This window comes from Oryzias latipes, chromosome 15, assembly GCF_053564925.1.
Source record: "Oryzias latipes strain Hd-rR chromosome 15, Olatipes_Hd-rR_3.1".
NCBI lineage: Eukaryota > Metazoa > Chordata > Actinopteri > Beloniformes > Adrianichthyidae > Oryzias > Oryzias latipes.
In genome coordinates this window covers 25,769,363-25,792,778 of record NC_136251.1, presented here as the reverse complement: position 1 = coordinate 25,792,778, position 23,416 = coordinate 25,769,363, and the positions used below count along the sequence as shown (strand labels likewise).

The 23,416-nt window shown below is 41.0% G+C and overlaps 2 protein-coding genes across 2 annotated transcripts; both read left to right on the top strand.

Annotated features, from left to right (window-relative positions):
* Positions 1-314: 314 nt before the first annotated feature.
* On the top strand, positions 315-4,622 carry drgx (dorsal root ganglia homeobox). The gene is made up of 7 exons (XM_004077404.5): positions 315-453; positions 591-679; positions 1,252-1,352; positions 1,684-1,785; positions 3,219-3,391; positions 3,473-3,585; positions 3,654-4,622. Exons 2-7 carry the CDS (start codon positions 622-624, stop codon positions 4,031-4,033), a joined length of 927 nt encoding a protein of 308 aa, XP_004077452.1. The 5' UTR covers positions 315-453; positions 591-621; the 3' UTR covers positions 4,034-4,622.
* Positions 4,623-7,277: 2,655 nt separating this feature from the next.
* On the top strand, positions 7,278-21,962 carry c15h10orf71 (chromosome 15 C10orf71 homolog). Its single transcript, XM_023963558.2, has 2 exons — positions 7,278-7,577; positions 9,524-21,962. The coding sequence occupies exon 2, from the start codon at positions 9,722-9,724 to the stop codon at positions 21,569-21,571; it is 11,850 nt and encodes a 3,949-aa protein (XP_023819326.1). The 5' UTR covers positions 7,278-7,577; positions 9,524-9,721; the 3' UTR covers positions 21,572-21,962.
* The last annotated feature ends 1,454 nt before the right edge of the window (positions 21,963-23,416 follow it).

The window sequence follows — 23,416 nt, the reverse complement described above, 5'->3', positions numbered from 1 at the left end:
CCAAATAAAAAGTGCTGCGGTTATGTGTGGATGTTTATGATCAGGGAATATGCTCGACTCAAGAATAACATCTCTGTTTCTGGCACCCTAAGCAGAGCTGCCTTTTGCGTGTCTCACTTTTTTTTCCTCCCTGGCACGCTCAAAATCACGCGCACACACCAGGGGTTGGGGGGTGACAGAGACAAAGCCGTGATAATCCGATTAGGACCAATTAGGCGTGAGATTCTGCGACAGGAGCTGAAAACCTTAACACTCTGTAGACACTTATGGAGACATCTGGGCTCTCCCGGGGAGGAACGGGGAAGCGCGTGTGGATGGATGTGCGTGCGTGAGCATGTGTGTGTATGAGAGAAAAGAAAGGTGGGAGCACGAGAGATGTGGACACTCCCATACAGACAGTCTGTAGCAGCAGTTTCCCTCCAGAGCTCAGCATCAGCAGCATCTTCTCTGCAGGTAGGATGCTCCCTGAAACAAACTTTGCGCTCTCAGAGGTCCCGCGCGGCTCCACCTTCCAGCTCAGATTTAATGCCTTGCTTTCGGCTACCCATCGATGGGAGGCTTCAGTCTTAAACTTTTCCTCTGTATTCCAGGTTGGGTTGCAAGACTCGGAGCCGCAACGGGATGTTTTACTTTCACTGTCCGCCTCAGTTAGAGGGCGAATGCTGCCGCTCCAATACGCGTGAGTTTACTCCTGAATTCTTAAAGTAGTTTATTCTGTAAAGGTTTGTATTTTAATAATAAAGTCCTATTTTTTATTTTGTATTTCTTGAATTAGTCCCATAAAAACATAATTTTAATGCATCAATATCAACGTGGAATGCGTCAAACTGCAGAGTTTTAGTTTGATCAAATTTCCGTTTTTTGTTTCATCTGTATTATCTTCACAATAATTGATTGTTTTGTGTTGTTTTTATTTATTTTGGATGTAAGGGGTTAAGTGTGATTTTTCCTCCTCTGCTGGCTGCTGCTGGTGGTTTGGCCCGGGGGCAGAGGGGGCGCGTTGTCCCGGGCACAGATGCTGGGTGTCATGGTTCTCAGTCCGTCATGGCTCCCTTTAGACCCCCAGCATCAATGTTTAATGCTGCTAATGGAAACACAAAATCTGTCCAATGTTTACATATTTGCATCTTCATTTAAAATAATTTGCTTACTATTTGTCACAAAACCAGATTCTTGCACCAAATGTCATTTTTAATGTTATTTGCCCTTTAAACAATGAATTTAAATATCTTTTTTTTCATTAATTCTCAGTAAATTCAAGTGGTTTTGGGAGCCACGCCCCGGCTGATTTCGACGATGGATTTTTACGCAGAAAACAGCGAAGAAACAGAACAACATTCACGTTGCAACAGGTAAATGATGCACTCTGTGAGCCGTTTAATCATGAGAAAGCAGCTATGTGCACTGCATCAAATGGGTTGCATCTTTTAATAAAAGATCTAGGCAAAAAGTTTTACTGCAACAGAATTTTTTTTTCTTTTTACAAGAAACAAGAAGGAGTCTTTGAATTTAGCAAGTTTTCTGCTTTATTCAAATTGGAGGCCGTTTAATTGAAGGCCAGTGTTTTATGAAATTAGAAATAATAAAAATAGGAAAAATAAACAGGACCATTTTTTTGTAAAAATACACCAAAATCTCGTTTTTTGACACTGAGGTGTTACAACTTGTTATGTGCTCCTGCAGCTGGAGGCTTTGGAGGCTGTCTTTGCGCAGACTCACTACCCGGACGTGTTCACGCGGGAGGAGCTGGCCATGAAAATCAACCTGACCGAGGCCAGAGTTCAGGTACGGCTGCGCGCGCAGCTTGACGCGTTCTCCTGACCATGCGAGGAAAGGGGGCTAAATTAAGATGCTCTGTCATTCTGCTGATACACTTTAATAACATCAACATAATGGTGAATATTAGATTAGCTTGATTAATCGGTCATTCATAATTAAGCAGCGATAATGTTCCTCACTAATTTGTCCGTCTCAGTTGTAGGGACACATCATCCACTCAGACCCGTTTTTCTCCAATCACTCTCAAAATAATCTGAAAAATCCGTAAAAAAAAAAAATAAAGAGAAAAAAGATAAGGAAAAGTATTCCTCACCTGAAAACAACTTCGAATTCATATTCTGCTCCTGCCCCGCACATGCGCGCGGCTATAAACTTGGCCAGATGTAATTAAGTTATGTGCCCTGTATGTAATTTCCTGCATTCCAGATTTGCTTTTGGGTTTTGTTGTGCACTCAGATCTAATTGTAGGAAATGTAATAGTTTTCCTTTTGTTCCCCAGGGTCATCTTACTATCGCTTAAACCCAATGGCGGGGTTGATAATGGAATCCGGCGCTGTAAATTAGGGATTGTAAACAAATTATTCCCCTTCTAATCCGATTACAGCATTCCTATTATTAAATCTGAACATGAATCCACCGCAGTATGCATGGATATTAAACTTACATTATTATTAGAAAATAAATTTCCTTTCCGTTGTAGTGTTGTTGCCCCCCTTTTTGGAAAGTGTCAATGGGCTTCCCCCGCATTAAGAGCACGCAGCAAATTGAGATTAATGGAGCAATTATAGCCCATTCAGAGAGGGTTGTGTGTGTGGGGGGCGCGCGACTTCTAGCTGGAAGGTGCAGGGGTGAGATAAGTCCATCGGCTGTATTGTTGTCCTGCCATCAAAATGTTGTCCTTTCTTTATGCCGAATGAATGTTTTGTTTGGCTGTTGACATCATTTACACCCGGGGTACAATGGGAGGCACAAAGAGCACATGCGCACCGGCTCTAACCTCCATTCACGCATCATGATTAATGCCTGCTAGAACCAAGTCCTAATCGAATCTGATGTTGTCAAACAATCACTAAATAGGGAAATAAACGACTTCATCATAGCTGCCTCTCTCTTGGGCAGCACAACTGTCAGTGGGAAGTCATTAAAATATGATAATGAAAAATTGCTCAATTAAATGTTGTTATAGGGAGTGACCTTCCTTCGATTAAGATACCACAACTTGGTTCTCAGCTGTGTTGATGTGCAAGTTTTAGGTGAAAAGCAGCGACTCAAACTCTGACAAGAAAGCAAATGTGATTCAGCCTTTTCCTACCAGGACAATCTGTGATAAAGAATGCCCAAGAAAATTCAACTTTTCCTAGTTAAATACAATCTATACCTGATAGTAAAATTACAAGCATTGCAATTTAACCTCATTCCAAAGTTCTGCTTTGTTCCAGGTTTGGTTCCAAAACCGCAGAGCAAAGTGGAGAAAAACGGAGCGAGGGAGCTCCGACCCTGATGGAGGAAAGGAGCAGATCAGCGAGGGCACTCCTCCTTCTCGGAGCATCAACTCCCAGTCCCCGGTGGATCAGAGCAGGAAGCAGAAAGAACCGATGGAGATGCAGCAAAAGTGAGAAAAACAGGCAGATGTGGCAATCTTTACGATCAATCGTTTGTACTTTGTTCTTAAAAAAAGGCCTGTTCTCTCCAGCATCAACAGGACAGTGGGTCCTGGGGGTCCGTTCTTTCCATCCTGTATTCCCGGCACACTCCTCAACTCTGCCACCTATGCCCAGGCTCTCTCTCAAGTGGCCACCCTCAAAGGTAGGTTCTCATGTCTTAAGGTGGACATTGTGTTTTTAACAGTCACCAACTATTATAGTTTTTTTCAGGCAACCCCCTGTGCTCCTGCTGCGTTTCCGACCCAATGGGCTTATCCTTCTTGCCACCCTATGGTTGTCAGGGCAACCGCACAGCCAGTGTGGCCGCCCTGCGCATGAAGGCCCGCGAGCACTCAGAGGCGGTGCTGCAGTCTGCAAACCTGCTCAGTGCAACAACCGGGCCTGGCGCCGGAGTGGGAGTTCTCTCTGGGGTCGGTGTGAACCCTGCTGGGGTAGTGAGGCCCACTGTGGGCCCTGCCATGGAGATGCCCTGCGCTGGCATTAGACGGGGAGACAGCTCCAGCCCCATCACACCTGCAAAAGTCCCCGCCCTGAGCGCCAGCCCGGAAAAGCGCCCTCACTGCTCCAAGGAACCAGCAGAGAAGAAGTGAAACGCTGGAAGTGGATATACTGATTATTAACGGATAAACAACTAAGCACAACTACTGGCTGACTTCAGATCCATTCTGGGACCTGTATGGATTCAATCATAAAAGTATTTGATTGTAAATTCTGATTGTGAAATACTTGGGGTGTTTGTTGCCCTCATTAAAGCACAACTGTGATGTTGGATCTATAAGTGTTTACATGCGCCCTTGGATTTATGTACATGCAAAAAGGCCCATTTGATAATGTGAATTTAGGTAATGCCATCACCTCTCATTTTTGGTCAGAGGATGGTTGCTTACATTGTGAATGTTAATGCATGAAAACTGTGAGTGTTTGAAATGATGGTTGATGGTTTCTGCAGGACTTTGGCCGACATCACATCAAGTCTCATTCTTTAGTTTTTACAGTGAAAGTGCACTTTGATACTTATCACTTTTTTCATTTTAAATATGTTGGACTGCAGCATCCAGGAGCACACAGTTGCTGGTTTTTCCCATCAATCTGTTTGCACATTTGTAGCGCCAGCAGACAGGGGAGGCACCAGTCCTGTCGTCACATGTTCTTTAAAACAATTAAAGGTGTAGTCGCTCATGTTCCTCTCCTGTTACTTCTCGTTCCAACCATCTGTTCCGATACATTATTTATTAGCTGCTCTTCAAGCCAGGAGCAGAGAGCTGTTGTGATTCATGTGTTTACTTTTAGGAACACTTCCTGTTTTCAGATTTCCTAATAAACTCCAATAAATATGACACATATACATTTACATGTTGAAAAGATAATTTCTCAAGAGCTTCAAATGCTGAGGATTCCAAAATATCTGACTCATATAAAAATCCTCTGATCACACAGAGTCCACCAAACCTACGAACACACAGCCAGCAGATCGACTGATTTGATTTGCATCCTTGAGGATTTTCAGGAAATTACTTTTGATAGTCAATAACACAATTAAGTAAACTACACACACATTACCATGAATTATTGATAAGAAATTATATATTATCATGAAGTGCTGGTTCAATAATTGATGAGGCGAAACCCTGGTGACATGGAAGAGGGAGATTATATCAGAAGTCATGCCAGGTTGTACACAAGGCACTCGCATTTGATCATTTTTATACCATTGCAACTATTCTACTAAAGAGTTGCGTTTACCAACCAAGGCTTTAAGGTGCCCTAATGGCTCAGTTCAACACATGTTTTAATAAATATGTATTTATCAAAAAAGGGCCCATTTTTTCACTTTTAATAGCATTACACCATAAAAGTATTTCTCGATATGATAAAAAATAATTGAAAAGATGACAATATTTTGTGATAACATATTTTATTTTTAGTAAATGATTAGGTAATGAGTTAAACGACAACAGATTATTAGTTTTTTTGCATAAAACGGTCAATCCTGAAAACTGCAATTGTATTTGTTAATTGCTACACACAAAAGACGCAAAAAAAAAAACGTCGTTCCCCCCAAAACTGAACACAGCAGATGTGGAATTGAATCATTCACCAAAACAAAGAATGCTAAAGTTATAACGACTCCGATCATCATTAAGTTTTGCCTGCCACCCATAATTCACCACTTTAATATTTCATAAGCAAGTCAAGTTGGTGTTGACATTCAGCTGCGCATGTGGCATCATTGATTGTTTTCTGTCACCTAAAAAAAAGTCGGTTTTGCGGAGCATTGTTATATCAAATTAGCTGGAGAGCAGCCAGAAAAGCAGTCAAACATGGTCAATGTGGGGGACAGCAGTTGAACTGTTTTCTTACATTGCAGCTAATGGGCTTCTTTTGTTGCAATAATGAAATCTTTTTTCCCCACAAAGATGTGGGAAAATTTGTAATTTGCACATGAACAATCCACAAGAAAACACAGCGTGGAAGAAAGTTAAGCCCTTCTGCCTGGCATTCGGTGCAATCCCCAAATTCAACTATTCTGAAAGACGCCCCAAGTTAGATATACAGTGTATCAAAAAGCCACAAAAAAAAACACATTGAAAGGATTGTCTCTGTTTTGAATTTCTGCAGCAGAGTTGATCAATAACCCAATCAATTAGAATCAGTTAAGCTCATCCCTGAGTGGAGATTACACAAATAGAGCAGACCTTAATGCAGCAGTAATGTGCATTTCGTCCATCTGCCACATAACCACATCTCTGCTCTTCCTTACTCAGCAAAGAGAGGAACATCATCTGCATTTCTGATCAATTATTACAGAACTCAGTGACTTCTCAATAAATAAATAAAAGTTGAAGAAAGGTTGAGCAAAAGCCACACAGAGGGATGTGATGTGACCCTTTCCACTGATTTTGTGTGAAGAAAAAGACAAGAAGGACTTTATTTTTCCGACCACTAGAGGGAATCTGTGAGCAAAAACAAACTCATCTGCATGATCTTGAACCATTGAGTCATCAACTGTTTAGGAAGAACTGATTACTTTTCAAGAGGGGAGAATTTTTCAGAGGTAAATTGTACTGATCTAAACTCTTTTTCAGTAAAAAGCTTGAAGTTGAGGCCAGAACAAACAGGCTTAACAAGCACTAAACAAGCTTCTGGGTGAGCGATTGAAAATAAAGATTGAATGGAAAATGTTGCATTTAGTTTAAAGGGATGGTGCTAGCTGCATGTGTGTATGTTTGTGCCTGCCAGTGTGGTAGAGTGCAGCTCCATTAAAGCCCATGTGTGTGTGTCCATCATCTCATCAAGCCAGCCCTGCTCCCGCCAAGAATCCCAGGGAGCTATTTGCCACAGCAATCTCCTATTATAGCTCAGGCTGCAGGACAGGAGAGGAAAAGGAGGGGGGTCCACAGGAGGAGGAGAACAGGTTCCTCTTTTCCTGGTCAGGAATAAGAGAGGAGGAGGTGGCGCATTGAGAAAAATGATCAAAAGGAGCATCTGAACCGCCAAATAGATTTGCTGATTGCACTGTAAGCTCTGTAGTGATGATGGACTAAGAGACACTTGTTGACACCTAAATTCTTATCAGTTTTACTCAGAGAAGATGGGAGGCTCCTAAAGCAGTTGAACAATTTTTTTCAAACCACAAACTCATTGCCCCCTTTAAAACCCCACAACAACCACTAATCCCCCCAAAAATGTGAATTATTTTCATGTGTGAGCTTACACATCCTTTTAAATGAGATGTTTTCGGTTCCCAGCTCGCCCTCAAAATGGCCAACAGTGGCGGTCCAGATTTAAAAATAGTTGAGACACTGTTTGTTTCAAGTCTGACACTCGACACCAAAGGATCCGCGTGTTAGCTCAACCGTCACTCTGTCCCCTCATGGTGGACACTCTCTACGGGACAACTCCTCTATTTCCGTCTGGTCTGCTGCACCCAGTCCTGCTGCTCAGATCCATAGAGGGTTCTACGAGCTGCGGGATCTCAAGATTTGCTTTGGGTTCTGATCAATTCAAAGTGTCTGACGCTGACAGACAGAGAAGAGTTACGTAAAGAAAAAACGACAAAACCTTTTTCTTTTTGGTGAGGCTGAGTTTTCAGAAGATTACAACCCTCCACATTATACATCATAAATCTGGAAGGTAAGAAATTGATTCAAAATGTTTATTTTCATACTTAATGTGAAAAATGCAGTAAAAACATGACCTACAAATTTCAAACAAGAGAAAGTAAACATATGATTCAAGATCATTCTTGTTTGAATATATATATTTAAAAAAATCGTTGAAATAACTGTTTGGTCTTGTATTATTAAAAAACAAAGAAAAAAGAAACCACAGAAAAAAAATTCATTTAAAAATACTTTATTTAATCATATGTCATTAACATTTTAAAAAGTTTACTTTAGTTTCACAGGCGTTCAGTTTTCTCTCAAAGCAAATTTGAAAACGACTCCTCTACGGTGTCAGGTTTTAGAGCTGCACGCCGTCACTGGACAAAAATAAACTTGTCACATGCAAGAATGAGCAGAAATCATCCTGACAGCAAGAGGTGAGATGATTATTGCATTAGGAGTCTCAAATGCAAATGTGAAATTCATTTATTAACAAGTTGGGATTTTTAACAAAGCAAAGAGGCACACTGGGGAAAAATATGAACAAGGAACATTAAAAAAAAAATAAAGGACCGTGCTAAAAGTGTTTTTGGAGTAGTTTTGCATCAAAGCAGTTAATTTTATCTGTCTGATGCTAACTGTGCAGTATGGTGGCTACAGTGAATTCTTGTTGTGAAGATGCTTACACAATGATTTGCCCCGGGGTCAGAAGATATCAATGAACCACCAGATATTCTGAGCAGTGTGACGGATACTTGGCAGCTTTTCAACACCTAAGCAGATGACACCAATGTCTTTACATCTGCAAAAAATTTATGTAAAATACAGCCAAAAAAAGGGGAAACTCGCGTTTAGAAAAAATTAAATGTTAAATGAATTACATGTTGAAAAAAAGCCATATAAATTTGACCAAGTTTAAAATAATCAGTTTTTAAGGCTAAGAAGTGTTGAGGTGGCTGCTGGCTGGTGATAAAAGAAATGAAAAGACGTCTATATTTTTTTTTTTTTACTGTATCAAAATCATTGTGAGTCACATGGGGACATGAGAATATTTCTGCTGTCATCTGATGGGAGGCACAGGTCATAATTTCATCTCAGTTAAACTACAAGACAGCTACAAACTGCAAATCCAAATGTTCTTCCTCACACAATTAAGGGCTTATTGTTTTATAACTGCATACTAAAAATCTGGATCTATAAAAACTATTTCTACTCAGTGTTAGTAGGCCTGGATTGGGGGGGTTTAACCACAAAATGGTCCCCGAGCACAGCTGTGTCTGCAGCTCACTGTTCCTCCAGGGGATAGATCAAATGTGGAGAACAAATTTCACACACGTAGGTGTGTGACAACTAAAAGGACTTTAAATTTAATCAAATACTATATCTTTAATCTTTTAGTTCCATGAAAGCTTTAAAATTTAAGATTAAGAGCTTCCCTTATAATGAAAGCTTTAATTATAACTTTAAAATCTGAACAAAGAAGAATTTAAGTCATTTACTGTCAACTTGCTCTGTGTAAGCCCCGCTAGCCTGACTTGAATTTTCTAACCCTGTAACCATAAAATGAGACTTCTAAATTAAGCAACAATGTCTTTCCCTGTTTTTCTCTCATATCAAGTTCTTGCTACATCAGCAGTGGTAGAATTTTTACTGATGCAACTGGATTGCCTCAAAAAACTCCAGTGAGGCCGTCCGCTCTGAGCTTAGCAACAGCGCAGTTTTATTACCGTCTGTGAAGGTCACACTAATCGAGTGGAAGGATTTACAGAGCTGTTTTCAGAGCTACATGCATAGCTGCCTAATGCAAATGGAAAAAAGGTCAGCTATTAAAACACACCACAACAAAGTTGGGGATTATGTTTTAAAGCACAACCCCACTCTGGAGGAATTGTTTGTTTGTTTTAGCTATATTTAAAAAGTATAGCACTGTTTTTCTGGCTGATTTTCATTTGTTGTTTTTTTTTGTAATTTTAGGGAAATCTTTCATTCCTGGGATTATATATCCAGATGTCAACCAAAGCTCACAATGCTGTAGGAGTACGCTCTGCATGGAGGCCCCACACTCCTGGTGCTGCAGCTCCACCAGCAGGCCCACTATATAATTATCAAGGTGTACTCAACCTGAATGACTCAGCAGCTGAAATCAGATTTTTTTCTTAATGAGACTGCATCATGATCTCAGTCGAGAAGCGCCGTTCAAGTCGAAAGAGCGGCAAACATCGCAAGCGCAGCGACACGTCCAGTGGTGGATCCTTCCTGGATGAGAATGACCGTGAGGTCAGCAGTCTGACCGACAGAGCGTTCAAGAGCCTTTGTATTGGAGATGAAGCTGTGTATAATGACTCCCACCTTGGATTACCCTCTTCCAGCACCCACATCGACAGACAGCTCGCCTTCGCTCAAGATGAGCCGTTCAGGGATGAAGAAGAGCGGGAGGAACTGAAGAGAGCTGCTCATCAGAACTTCAGCTTGAGGGTGCAGCAGTATGGACAGGACTGGGTGCATGAAGGAATGTATGGGACATCGACCCATAAAGATCCAGAGTGGGGGGTTTATGGGGACAGGACACAAGGTAGGGTGTCTGCCACATTCCAGAACTCCTTTGTTGAAACCTCTCAACAAGGAATGTCTCTCAGAGAAGAAGAGCTTTCCTTCATCAGCAATGGAGCCACAGAGCTAAGTTTACAGCATCACCGCAGCCGCTCCAGAGTCTCCTCGCTCATCAGAACCTTCAACTCTGAGGTAAAAAGGAACGGAGCGAACATAAATGATCAATTCCGAGGGTGTAACGTAGAGACAAACTGGGACAAATCAGCTTTGATGAATATCCACAATGAATTTTCTGATTTCTCTTCATCGTACCAGCAAAACTTAAACAGCAGCAGCAACTTTCCCTCTGCTGGCCCCTTTTCCTGCAGAGATGACAACTTCTATAGCTCCGACATGGCAGCAGTGGCTCACATGTCTCACAATTCTGTGTCTTCCTTTATGAGATCATCACACAATGAGCTGAGTATGTCTGCGCAGGCAAACTGCAACTCGCCCTTCTTCATACACAGTGAGTTTAGTCCCTTCAAGGTATGGAGGGAGCATAACAGGTTTCCCTTCCAGCAAAGAGAAATCTCTGGCTTTATGCACTGCTCACAGTTCCCAAAATGGTACGAGACACCAATGTACAAAGAGCTTTCACTTGAAAATCAACTGCAGGGTCCTTATAGAGGCATGAGACACAGTAGCAGCAACTTGGCCCCAAGGGCTCCTTCGAATCCCTCACACTTCACCTCCATGTCCTTGATGCAGCAGAAAGCTTCAGCTGTGGAGAAGCGCAGTGAGTCTGAGCTTGCAGGTCATTACCCTCAGAGGAGGCGAACTCAGACTCTGGGAACTAACAAACTACCCTGCCAACGCCCATCAACTGCATCCCCCACGGTCGAGATGTCTCGACGCGTCAGGGATACCATCAGTTCTGTCAAAGCCCTCCAGCAGAAAATCAAAGTGATGTCACAGCAAAATATCTCAGCAGGGGTGATAACAACCCAACAAGAATCTTTTAGGAATCACAATTTATTTCAATATGGAAATAATGCTGCTCCAAAGATGGTAAGCAGTGACATCAGCACAACTCCTTTTACCATCAGCCAGCTCCCTACGCCTTCAGTGACTGCCCATCAAGAAGAAAACACATCAGGTTTCCAGCAACACGAAGCTTCCCCTCAACCAGTGGAGCATCCTCCAGTAAGGGCTGAAAGCAGGGGAGTTACTCCTGATGCTAGGCTGTCCTCCTACAAATCTCGAGCAACAAGCTTACTCTTCAATCTTAAAGACAACAGGAAAAGAGTAAAAAGCACTTATAGTCCAACCAAATTTAAAGGTTTGGATAAACAGGAGAAAAACCAACAGCCTCTTATCCAGGAGCCAAGAGAGACAGTAATAGATGTGCCGGATTGTCTAGATCCAGATATTCAGTTTTTGCAGCAAGAAAACTCCAGAAGCACAATTATGGCTGCTAACCAGTATCAAAACCCTGCACTGACCCTTGAAACTCAACTCGAAAGAGTAAATACAGGCCAATACCTGGAAAACACTTCGACTGATTACCAAACTGCTCAGGTGCAAGGAGGAATGATTTGTCATTCTGGGTTCAGTGGCTTCATATCTGGAAATTATACTAGCAATCAGCTGACTAATGGACAGAATCGCCATGAATATTTAGCATCATTTACTCCCTATAAGCAAGGTGGCAGAGATAACAGTCAACTTCAGGAAGGACTTCAACACCCTCATGCAGCTGCGGACATAACAAGGCTTAACATTGACAGAAGTCAAAGCAAAGACAGTCTGATAAGAACAGCAGAAGCAGAACAGGCGTTAAATGAACCATTAGGAAAGGTCATAACTGAAAGGGGTAGATATGAGAACTTCCAAGATGAAATCAACAATCATCATAACACATCCTCAAATAGTAAGTGGCAAAACTGCAAAGACACAGAAAAGGTGAGTCTGAAAGCTGCTGCTCTGCCAATAAAACAAAACTCAGTTCACTTAATGGAAAGGCAAGAAAATCCAAGAAATGTACATAAAGCAACTGAAAATGTTGAGGCTATGGAGAGCTTAAGTTTCGAATCATCTTCTCATAAAAGTGTCAGTTCGGTGGGTAATAGTTTTCTCCATAAATCAAATGCAAAGAAAGAGCAAAATGTGCAGGACATGAGAGATGATGTGGCATTGAATTATAACACACATGCAAATAAAGATAATAAAAGGCCAAACCAGCTTAATCCCACAACAGATAATGCAAAGCTAAATGCAGCTCAGATAAAAACATATACATCACTCATGACGGAGGATGAAAAGCAAATTCTACAGCTGCCAAAGTCTAGAAATACAGGACAAGAAAAATCTTCTGTTTGCACTGACAATGCATCTGAATTCATGATGGCAAACCAGATGAACCATGAAGAGTTTGACGGAGTGAAGGGTGAACAAGCCATGGCAGAAAATAAAAGAGTAAAACACGGCAAAGCACAGATGGCAGCAGCTCAACAGAGGGCTGATGCAGAGCAGCCAAAGGCAGAGTCCAACAGGTTAATTTTAACCGGACAGACTGACCCACAAACTGACAAAACAGACTCCAAAGCGGAAGCAACAAAAGCTGAGACTCTAAAGCAAGAATGTATGAAAAAAGAAGAGAGTAAAGGAGAACTGAAAGAAGACGAAAGAGAAAAGCATCCAGAAAAAAGCATGGGGCAACATGCAGCAGTGAAAACCAAAGCTTGGATGTCAACAGATGAATCTACAGGTGTTTTAGGAAAAGATGAAAACACAGAGACGAAGCAGGTTAAGCATTTCAAAAGAGAACAAGAGGAAACAGAGAAACCAGAAGAAAAACAAAAGATAACTCAAACAGCTGCCATCGAAAGAGTAAAAGAATGTAGAACTGCACAAGAAACAGACAAAACCAACAACCCAGAACAAGCTGAGACAGATTGGCTAAGAAAAGAACAAGCTGAGAGTGGACTAATAGAGACAGAACAGGTCAAAACAGAAAAGATTCAAGTAGAAGAGGCTGAAACAAAATGTAAAACAACTGAGAAGACAGAGCAAACCGATGACCAAAACAACAAAACAAAGCTAACAAAAACAGAGGAAGAAGAAGGCAGAAGAATGACGCATGTAGTGCAATCTAAGACAGAGAAAGACTCAACACTTTCAAGACAAGTAAATGCAGGACAATCTACAATGTGTGATTTCAAAGGCACAAAACCAGAGGAGAGAAAAGCAGAGCAGCTGAAGCAGGAAGAAAGGAAGGTGGAGCTGAGTAAAGCGGAGCTACTGAAAACAGAAAACCTCCTGGAAAAGTCAGCCAAACTCACAGCTAAGCTCGTAGCCACACAGCAAGTCAGAAATGAGTCTGATAAAGTTGAGCACGTCAAGACAGAGTTAGCCAAAGCTAAAGCGGAGCTGGCCAAAATCAAGGAGAAAATGAGAGGCGAACCAAAAGAAAAAGTCAGCAGCAATGTCATTGTGAGGGAGGATGAAACTCTGAAGAATAATTCTTCCTCTAGTGTGGTTGCAGTTAAAAAGGCTGAACAACAAACAGAGGATCAGGCAGTGGAACTAAAAACAGATAGAATACCTGATGATTACGAACGTCTTAAAGAAAAATATAGATTCATTCATGCAACATCAACACTTAAGAGCAACTTGTCAGCATCAGAGAGTGCTTTAGGTCCTGTCAGTGGGGCAAAGATGGAAACAGTTACGGCAGGAAATAATGAAGACTCAAAAAGTCCTGCCAGCACATTTTTGAAAAGTAACACACAAAGTACCAAGAAAGTGATCAACTTTAGAGAAAATGAGGCCACAGAAGGTCACGTTGATAACAATTCATCCAAGGAAACGTCCATTGTTAAATTTTCTCATATGAATGAGTATGAAAGAGTAAATGAAGAAGATGTAGCTGATAAGTTAAAAGTCGCTAATGTTAAAAAGAAGCAAAATATAGATTCTAAAATAGACAATGTTTCACCGCAGAGTAATTCGGAGATGGCTAAACTGCACCCTCATGATGGAAAACCAAACTCGACTGAGCACAGCAAAAGCACTGGTAAAGAACCCCAAATCGCCTTTCCTAAAACATTATCCTATAAAGAAAAAGCTCAGACTAAGCAGGAGATCTTAACTTCCAAAATAAAAGCTCATGCTGAGAAGGAAATTTCAGCACTAAAAGAAAAGGGGTTTTCTCTCAGCAAGAATTCTTCAAAGCAGTTGGTAGGTAGCCAGAGTTTCAACGTTCGACAGAAGCCACTCTCACAAGATGATGCTAAAAAACACGAGGGTGCATTGTCCAACTATGTCTCACCAAAGCATCCGCTGGAGTCTTCAGACGTCAAGACAGAACTAGAGTTTGGTAGAACCCCAACTCAGACTGTAGAAAAACCCAGTAAAACAAACCCCACAGCAAATAATATCAAGACAACTGAGAGCTCTGAAAAGAAACACACTGAAGTCAAGTCATCAATGCAGAACAGCGAGCAAGCATCCAAGATTGATCAGCAAAAACAGCAAGACAATCAAAGAGAAGCAACTAAAAAACAATCAGATGAGGTTAAAGATCAACCAACTTCCAAGGCGATTATCTACAAAGGATTTGAGGATCTAACACAAGCTGTAGAGTCCAAACCTTTGACTATAAAAAACTCTGAAAGAGAGGAAACGACTTACGAGGACCCACAACCACCAAATACTGCACTTGGGCAAACTGACCTCCGTGAAGCCGATGACAGCTTGCAGATTATGGGAATAATGGTGACTGTACGAGAAGGAAAACCACCTCAGACTGTAGATGAAAGTATCAACGCTGATGAAAGACAAATGAAATTCTCAAAGAAAGAAGGGAATGAATCTGAGCTGGATAGAAGGCAATTTAGTCCAGGCTGTGAAGGAAACACGTGTTCTAAAGAGATGAACTCAGTTAAGGCTGTGAAAGGACAAAAATCACATTCTACTATGAGTGAAAGTCTGGCTAAAGCTGTTGAAAGTACTAGTCCTGAAACTCCAAAAGAAACATTATCATTGGAAGCTAAAGATATCAACGTGGCAAGGGCTGCCATTGAGAAAACGATAAATCCCCAACAGGGGAATCCTACACTATTACCAAAACCAGTGACTCAAACAGATGTGATGAAAGGTACCCACCTGATAAAAACAGATGCAGAAAAAAGCAAAGAACAAACAGCATTGGGCAACAGTGACTTTATTTCTAATGTGGTCACCACTGGACCCGAAGGTCACAGCGATTCAGAAATATCGTCAAAAAAGTTAACAGAGACTTTTGGACTTAAATGCACCAACATAGATGTGCAGACTGCATCATCATCAGAGGACAGCAAGGAACATTCAGCAAAACTGTTCAGCAATGCCACTCTTACCAGCAGTTCAACCGAGCATGAAAACAAACACTTGCCTCCAGATCTTCAAAACAAAGAAACAGATATTAGAGACAGTAGTCATGGTGATGATAATCTGCATATTGATAGCATAGCCGTCAGAGTTGTTCCGGCTGTAACTGATAACAACAAAAGGAACATCGTGGAAAAACCGCTTATTGCCGATTTTCCCTCCAGTGCAAGTTCTGCTGCTGAAAAACAGCAAACTGCAGCGTCTAGTTCTAAAGCAAACGATGAACAATGTTCTGAAGATGTATCTTCTGCAAGCAGCGAACACAGGATGAAGGAAACTTTGGAGAACAATTTAGCCGTGCAGCACGTGCTGTCCAGTGTGAGGAAATTGTCAGACTTGTTAAAAATGAATAGTAAAGTGAGCAACCTAAATGTAGTCAATGAGACTGCTGAAGCCAATGCCGAATCAAATGTAGAACTGAAGGAGCTAGACTACTTTCAAGTGCAAGGCCAAGTAGAAACAAACAATGAGGCACAAAACAACTGTACAACTGAGAAAGCAACAGCAAAGAAAAGCGAACTTCAGGATACACCACCCAACAAGACAGCCAGTATTGAAGATTTACCCAAAGATGGAAAATCGGAAGTCTTTGTTTTCAGTGTGGATCATTGCTTAAAGAAAGAAGATTTAATCTCAGAAAACCCTCAAGATGACAGTATTAAGAGGAACAAACTGGAGGCAGTTGACACCCCAGCTTCAAAACTAAATACCAGTTCCTTTGAGCCATGCAACAATGAGGGAAAAGTTAATGTAAGTCAAGCTAATCACATAGGGAAAAATCCCTCAGAAAACCCGTGTAGTTTATCAGCTACGGACAAAGAGAATTCAAGACCTTTTCCACAAATAAAAGCAGAAAAAGTTACAATAAAGTCAGATGTCAAACCAAAATCAAAAGACAAGACATCTGCAATACCTGAAATATCAGCGATTGCTGATTACGCCCGATTGAAGGTAATTGTTTCAGAGGAAAGAGAACTGAATACAGCTCAGGATTTCCCACCCAGCAAAAAGGAAGGATTCTTTCCTCTAATACGAAGTCATCATAGCAGACGCCCTGTCTTTACTACTGACTCGCAAGGATCTTCTGTGAAAGAAAAAAGTTCATCAACGAAGCCAGATGTGAGTGTCAAAGTGAGTAAAGAGCCCAAAGCAACCATATTTCCAATTACAGAGAGAGAACACCAAAGAACAGGGATGTTCAAAATGGGAGACAAAGACAAACAAGAAAAGATGCTTTTGGAGACAGACAGGACGCTTTTAGCTCAGACAAAACAAGTAAGTGAAGTTGAAATCCGAGAAATTCATCAAAAAACTGGTCAGCCAAACTCATCATCTGCAGTCAGTGGGCTAACATCCAAAGAGCTGACATATTTAGATAAAAATCTCCCTTCACAAGCTGCTTTGGGAGAAAGACATCACACAAAAGAAAACACAACTTATCTGAGGAAAGATGAGAGTCCTGAAAACCAACAAAATATAAACATTAATGTTAAAGGTGGAAGGGCAGACCGACTGAAAAAGGAAAGACTTGCAAATCAAGAAGATGATAATAAAATGAAGAAGTTGGAAAAAGGAAAACAACTGGAAGAAGAATTGATGACCAGGGTTGATAACAGAAAAAATAATGTCAGGATTGAACACATCATGGAGGAGAGCAGAGCTTCTTTAGCTGAAGAAGAGAGGAGAGCCGCTCAAAGAGAAGAGGAGAAGAGAGCGAAAGAGCGTGAGGCTGTTGCTCAAATGATCAAGGAGAGACGTGAGCAACAAAGACAAGCAGACAAGAAGACAGAAGAAGAAAGAAAAACAACATGCAAAGAGGATACAATTACAGATCCAAACATCAAGGATTTTCAAACAAAAACCAAAAACCAAATAAGAATCCCAGAACATGAGAAGTGTAGATTTGGTCAAGAACAACTAAGAAGAACAGCAACAGAGCAACAGTGGAAATATACTCAAGAAAACCAGCATGGAAGGGCAGCAAGAGAACAAATACTAGACCAGCAAATAAAAAGGGAATCAGATACTCAAGATAAGCAAATTATCCAGGGAAAGCAACAACAAGTGGAGCAGCAAAGTAAACTTTTACAAAAAGAGCATCAGCAAAGGGCAGCAGAAGAGCAACAAAGCAGAAGTTTCACCAGAGAGAAAGAGAAAAGGGCAACAGAAGAGCAAAAGACAAGATTTACTCAAGAGGAGAAACAGATAGTAACATTAGAGCAGCAACAAAGAAGATCTGCCAAAGAAAAAGACAATAGAAGAGCCATGGAGGAGCACCAAAAGGAACTTGTCCAAACAGAGCAACAAAAAATACCAGCAGAGGAGCAACAAAGGAAATTCTTTCATGAAAAGCAACCGAGAAAGGCAGCAGAGGAGCAACAAATAAGACAGGCTGAAGAAGAAAAACAAAGAAAGATTGTGGAGGAGCAACAAAGGCAAACTGAAGAGCTACTGAGGAGATCAACAGAGAAACAACACTGGAGAACAGCTCAAGAAGAGCAACAAAAAAGGATAGTTGAAGAAGAGGGACTTGATCAAGACGGGCAACAAAAAAGAAGATCAGCAGAGGAGCAACAAAGGCAATTTGCCCAAAAAGGGGAACAGAAAGGAGAAATACATGTGCAAAAAAGGAGATGTGTCCTGGAAGAGCAACAGAGAAGAGCAGAAGAGGAGCAACAAGGGAAACTTTTCCAAGAAAAGCAACAGAGAAAGGCAGCAGAGGAGCAACAAAGGAAACTTTTTCAAGAAGAGCAACATAGAAAGGCAGCAGAGGAGCAACAAAGGAAACTTTTTCAAGAAGAGCAACAGAGAAAGGCAGCAGAGGAGCAACAAAGGAAACTTTTTCAAGAAGAGCAACAGAGAAAGGCAGCAGAGGAGCAACAAAGGAAACTTTTTCAAGAAGAGCAACAGAGAAAGGCAGCAGAGGAGCAACAAAGGAAACTTTTTCAAGAAGAGCAACAGAGAAAGCCAGCAGAGGAGCAACAAAGGACACTTTTTCAAGAAGAGCAACAGAGAAGAGCAAAAGAGGAGCAACAAAGGAAACTTTTCCAAGAAAAGCAACAGAGAAAGCCAGCAGAGGAGCAACAAAGGAAACTTTTTCAAGAAGAGCAACAGAGAAAGGCAGCAGAGGAGCAACATAGGAAACTTTTTCAAGAAGAGCAACAGAGAAGAGCAAAAGAGGAGCAACAAAGGAAACTTTTCCAAGAAAAGCAACAGAGAAAGGCAGCAGAGGAGCAACAAAGGAAACTTTTTCAAGAAGAGCAACAGAGAAAGGCAGCAGAGGAGCAACAAAGGAAACTTTTTCAAGAAGAGCAACAGAGAAAGGCAGCAGAGGAGCAACATAGGAAACTTTTTCAAGAAGAGCAACAGAGAAGAGCAAAAGAGGAGCAACAAAGGAAACTTTTCCAAGAAAAGCAACAGAGGAAGGCAGCAGAGGAGCAACAAAGGAAACTTTTTCAAGAAGAGCAACAGAGAAAGGCAGCAGAGGAGCAACAAAGGAAACTTTTTCAAGAGGAGCAACAAAGAAAGGCAGCAGAGGAGCAACAAAGGAAACTTTTTCAAGAGGAGCAACAAAGAAAGGCAGCAGAGGGGCAGCAAAGGAAACATTGTCAAGATGAGAAACAAAGACAGGCAGAAACTGAGCAACAGATTAGACGTTTACAAGAAAAACAACAAAGAAAGGCAGCAGAGGAACATCAGAAAATAACAACAGAGGGGAGACAGGGAAAATGTTTCCAAAAAGAGCAAGAGAGAGGAGCAGCAAAGGAGCAAGAGAAAACAATTGCCCTGGAAGATAAACAACATAGAACAATTGAGAAGAAGCAAATAACTCCTCAGGATGAGCATCAGAATGTATTAGCCAAAGAAGAGGATCTCAGCAGAGTAGCAGAACAGATCCATGAGAGTACACTTTCTAAAAAGGTTTATAAAAAAGAACACATGCCTGAGCAGGAAAAAGAAGAGCAACAGATTGAAAAGCTAAGGAGGAGAAGATCTTTAAATCACACATTAATGAAAACTAAAGAAGAAGGAGTCATGGCTGTTGATGAAAAAGAAACGACCTTGAAACCAGAAGAAAAACTGGTACAAGACCAGAGTGCTAAGCTTTTAGAAGAGAAAATAATTGCAGGAGATCTGATACAAGAAAAATCTAAAAAGAAGGAAGAAAACTTAGCCATTAACAGAGGAAAGACTGGAGTCAGTCAGGCAGAGATTCAAAAACAAACCCAAAAGATGGATGGCCTCCAGTACTATGCTTTTACTTCAACAGACATGGAGGTAAAATCCAGAGAAAAACGGTTGTCTTCTCTGCTGCGTTCAGAACAGAGAAGCAGCCCAGTAAGGCTTGACTCACCTGATGACTCTATAATCCAAACAAAGTCCTCTAGACCACTTGCCCCTGCATCTCCTGCTCCTTCTCTGCCCCGTTCCAACACCTCTTCTCCTGCTTTAGGAACAAAGCCCTCAATGTTTAAAGTGAAGGACAACACAATTCGAAGTTCCTCTTTCATTAAGTCAGTCAAACCTCGATTCCACAAGAACTTTGGAGACGATTTCTTGCTGGCATCAACCTTAGATAGGTCATTAGAGAAGGTAGATGATGAGCGGGAAAGAATAAAATCTGGTGCTGGAACTCCTGTCCATACAGAAATCGGAACGAAACAATTTTCTGCCAACACTGAATTTTCGACTTTATTCTCGTCTTCAGCGCAGGACTACTCATTTTCTCACCATCGGCCCTATTCCAGGAGGAGCATTGCTCTTGACGACGATGAGTCCCGTTCTGTCATCAGCAACCTTTCAGAAGATGTGGAAAGCTATGCCACCAGTGCAGCAGACGTGGGAGATGTGAGGGGCCTGTTGGATTTTGAGAGACCAGAGTCGGCCTGCAGTTTTAGCAGTGACGTGTCTCGTTCTTTGGGAAAGCCTCCAGTTGTTCCACCAAAGACAGAGAAAGCCTTACGCAGGGCCCAGAGGTTAACTTCTCGGAGGATGAAGAAAGAACTATCTAAAGTTAGCGCTGGAGGTGACAAAGAGACTTCCAGTGTTCCATCCTCTTCCACTGAGACACACCAATCCAACAATGATGCTGTGGCTTCACCTCATTTTTCCCAACCTGTTTCCCTTGCTCATGCTCCAGTGTTGGGGTCCACCTTACCTCCTTCCAGTTCAGAGCTCCAACCTGTTCTCAGGTCCTTCCACTCATCCCCTCATGCTACCGGTCCAGTCTCCGTTCCTATCTTGCCGAATGCTACCTCTTCTGTTTCCCTCCCAACTGTGTCTCCTCATACTCCTGGCACTGATTCCCAGCCTGCTGCTCCAAAGACAGTTTCTAACGCTCCCTCCTCTTCTACTCTTCATCATGCTAACCACCCAACTCCTGTGGCACAGTACCATGTCGAGTCAAGCTGTTTTTCTCAATCCTATCCAATGACGCAGCGCAAGGTTTTGCAAGACCTCGGATCTGGTCAGTATTATGTGGTGGATGTGCCTGTTCAAGTGCAAACGAAGACTTTCTTTGACCCGGAAACAGGAAAATATGTTCAGCTGAATGTGCGTGAATCTGGTCAGAGCATTTCAAGGCCTCACACCCAGCATACACAGCTTCATCAAACCAAACTGCAACCTCAGCCCTTTACCCAAACCCCTACTGCTGGAAAGCCTTTTGTGTTATACCAACGCTACCACAGTTATCCCCAAAACTACCAACCAACAGCTAATACTCCTGTAAGGCGCAGCCGGTCCTCGGCTCCTGGGTCACTACAGCAGAACCATGAGTCTTTAAGTGAGAGTAAAATCTATGGAAATATGGCAAACGAAGTAGAACAAAACTCTGTAGAGCCATGTTACAGCCCAGAGAGGACACCATACATGGATACAGTTATTGATACGGACAAAACACACAACTCTGTAAAAAGCACACAAAACCCAATGGAGTCTGCGTCAGAGTGTGGAACAAAAAACCAGACTGAAAATCATGAAACAAGCTTTCAATATCAGGGTCGTGACATCATAACTATGAGTGAACTAGAGGACTTCATGGAAGCAACAGAATGGTAAAACAAAGCTTAGGATGCAATTGTTGTACACATATAAAAACTCTATTTCAGGGAAAACAGTCTGGCTTTGTTTGGAATATTGTTCTTAAAATATTGGTATAATGTCTAGTTAATTTTTCCTCCTTTTCTGAATTTGTTAAGTTCACCATTCCATTTGACTTTTGAACATGAGAAAAATCTCTTGAGTCATTATTGGTATGCTGTCACATATTTTGGGAATATACCAAAAAAAAAAAAAATAACGGCACCACACTCTCCAACATAGAAGTGCTTTGTTTTTTGTCTTTTTTTTTGCTGTAAACTCTGACAAGCCTGCATATTTTTCTTTTCTTTCTTGAGAAAACTCTTTGGCATTATGTGTTGCATGAATAATTAAATATATTTTCAAATGATGCGTATATAGCATTTTTTTTTGCAATTTTTACATTTATACTCCACCATGTAAATCAATTTAAAGTTGAGAGATTATTTCTGTATTGTAAAAACAAAGGAGGATAAAACACATAATTAAAGGGAAAAAACTAGTAGTTATTCCAGTTACAATACAGAAATTATTATCATTATTTAAGTAAAATACATTTACATTGAACAGGGTGAGTTAATGATGTCACCACCTAAATTTAAAAATCTTGCTTGTCAGAAAGTGAAAAAGGTCCAAGCACACTAGATCTAGCCAGGGTGCATGGATAAAAAATGGGTGGACGGGTTTTCATTTTAGAAAACATTGTTTAGGACAGCTTATAAAATTTCAACTTCACAATAAGATTTTAATGTAAAATAAGTGAACTACTTGCCATTTCTTTTATGATATTAAGATGATTTCATTTTACATTTTTCAAAGCTTCATGCTAGAGCTGGTTGCTGTAGGACGTCTTTGAATTATGTAACAAATATATATATATATATATATATATATATATATATATATATATATATATATATATATATATATATATATATATATATATATATATATATATATATATATATATATATATATATATATATAACTTTTTTATCATTTTTAAACTGATATTCGTAATTATATGTGTGTGTTGTAAAGGAATTGATATGTTCCACTCCCTGAGTCTACAGCTTCTTCATGCTTTGTGGATCCCTGGGAAGCAGTAAGGTATTTTGGCCACTATGGGGCAGTGTAGAGTGATTTCACCCATGGGGCAAATTCAACTTGAGGAAAAACACCCCAAAATAGGTTCAGGAAAATACATTTATCGACAGTGATCACATGTATCACTTCACTTTAGCTTATTATCACTTTACCCTAATTCATAGTGATATTATCCTCTGGTGTAAAACTGGGCTAGAAATATAGAAGAAAATGAAGCATTATTAAAGGTAAAAAAAAAAAAGATTAGGAAAACAGCTTTATTTTCACTAGTCAAGGATTTTCAAAAGACTCCCACATCTAACTTGAAGGGGTTAAATGTTTTGTGTTGTTCCATTTGGCTTGGGAAGTGCTCAGAGCGCCAGCAGAAGCCCTGCCTCAGCAGTTTAGGCTGCCCAATAAAGCAGCAGGCTTCATACCACTGGGACAGAATGACGACCACAGCCGGAGACAAGCCCATGCCACTCCATCCAGCAGCCAGACAGGACAGTCCCACCACACAAACTACACAAACGACAAGCACACAAAAAACACACGCACAAAGGTGCACACAAAAATAAACATTTACACACATAGAGACGTATGACCATTACTTCAGAGTTTTGGGGTGTTGGGTTAGGAGCCACAGACAGGAAATGACATTTCCTACGTTTTTTGGGACACATAGGGAAAGATAGAGAGAGGTTGACGGAGGCTGTCAGAGGGAGGGTGAGGGAGAGA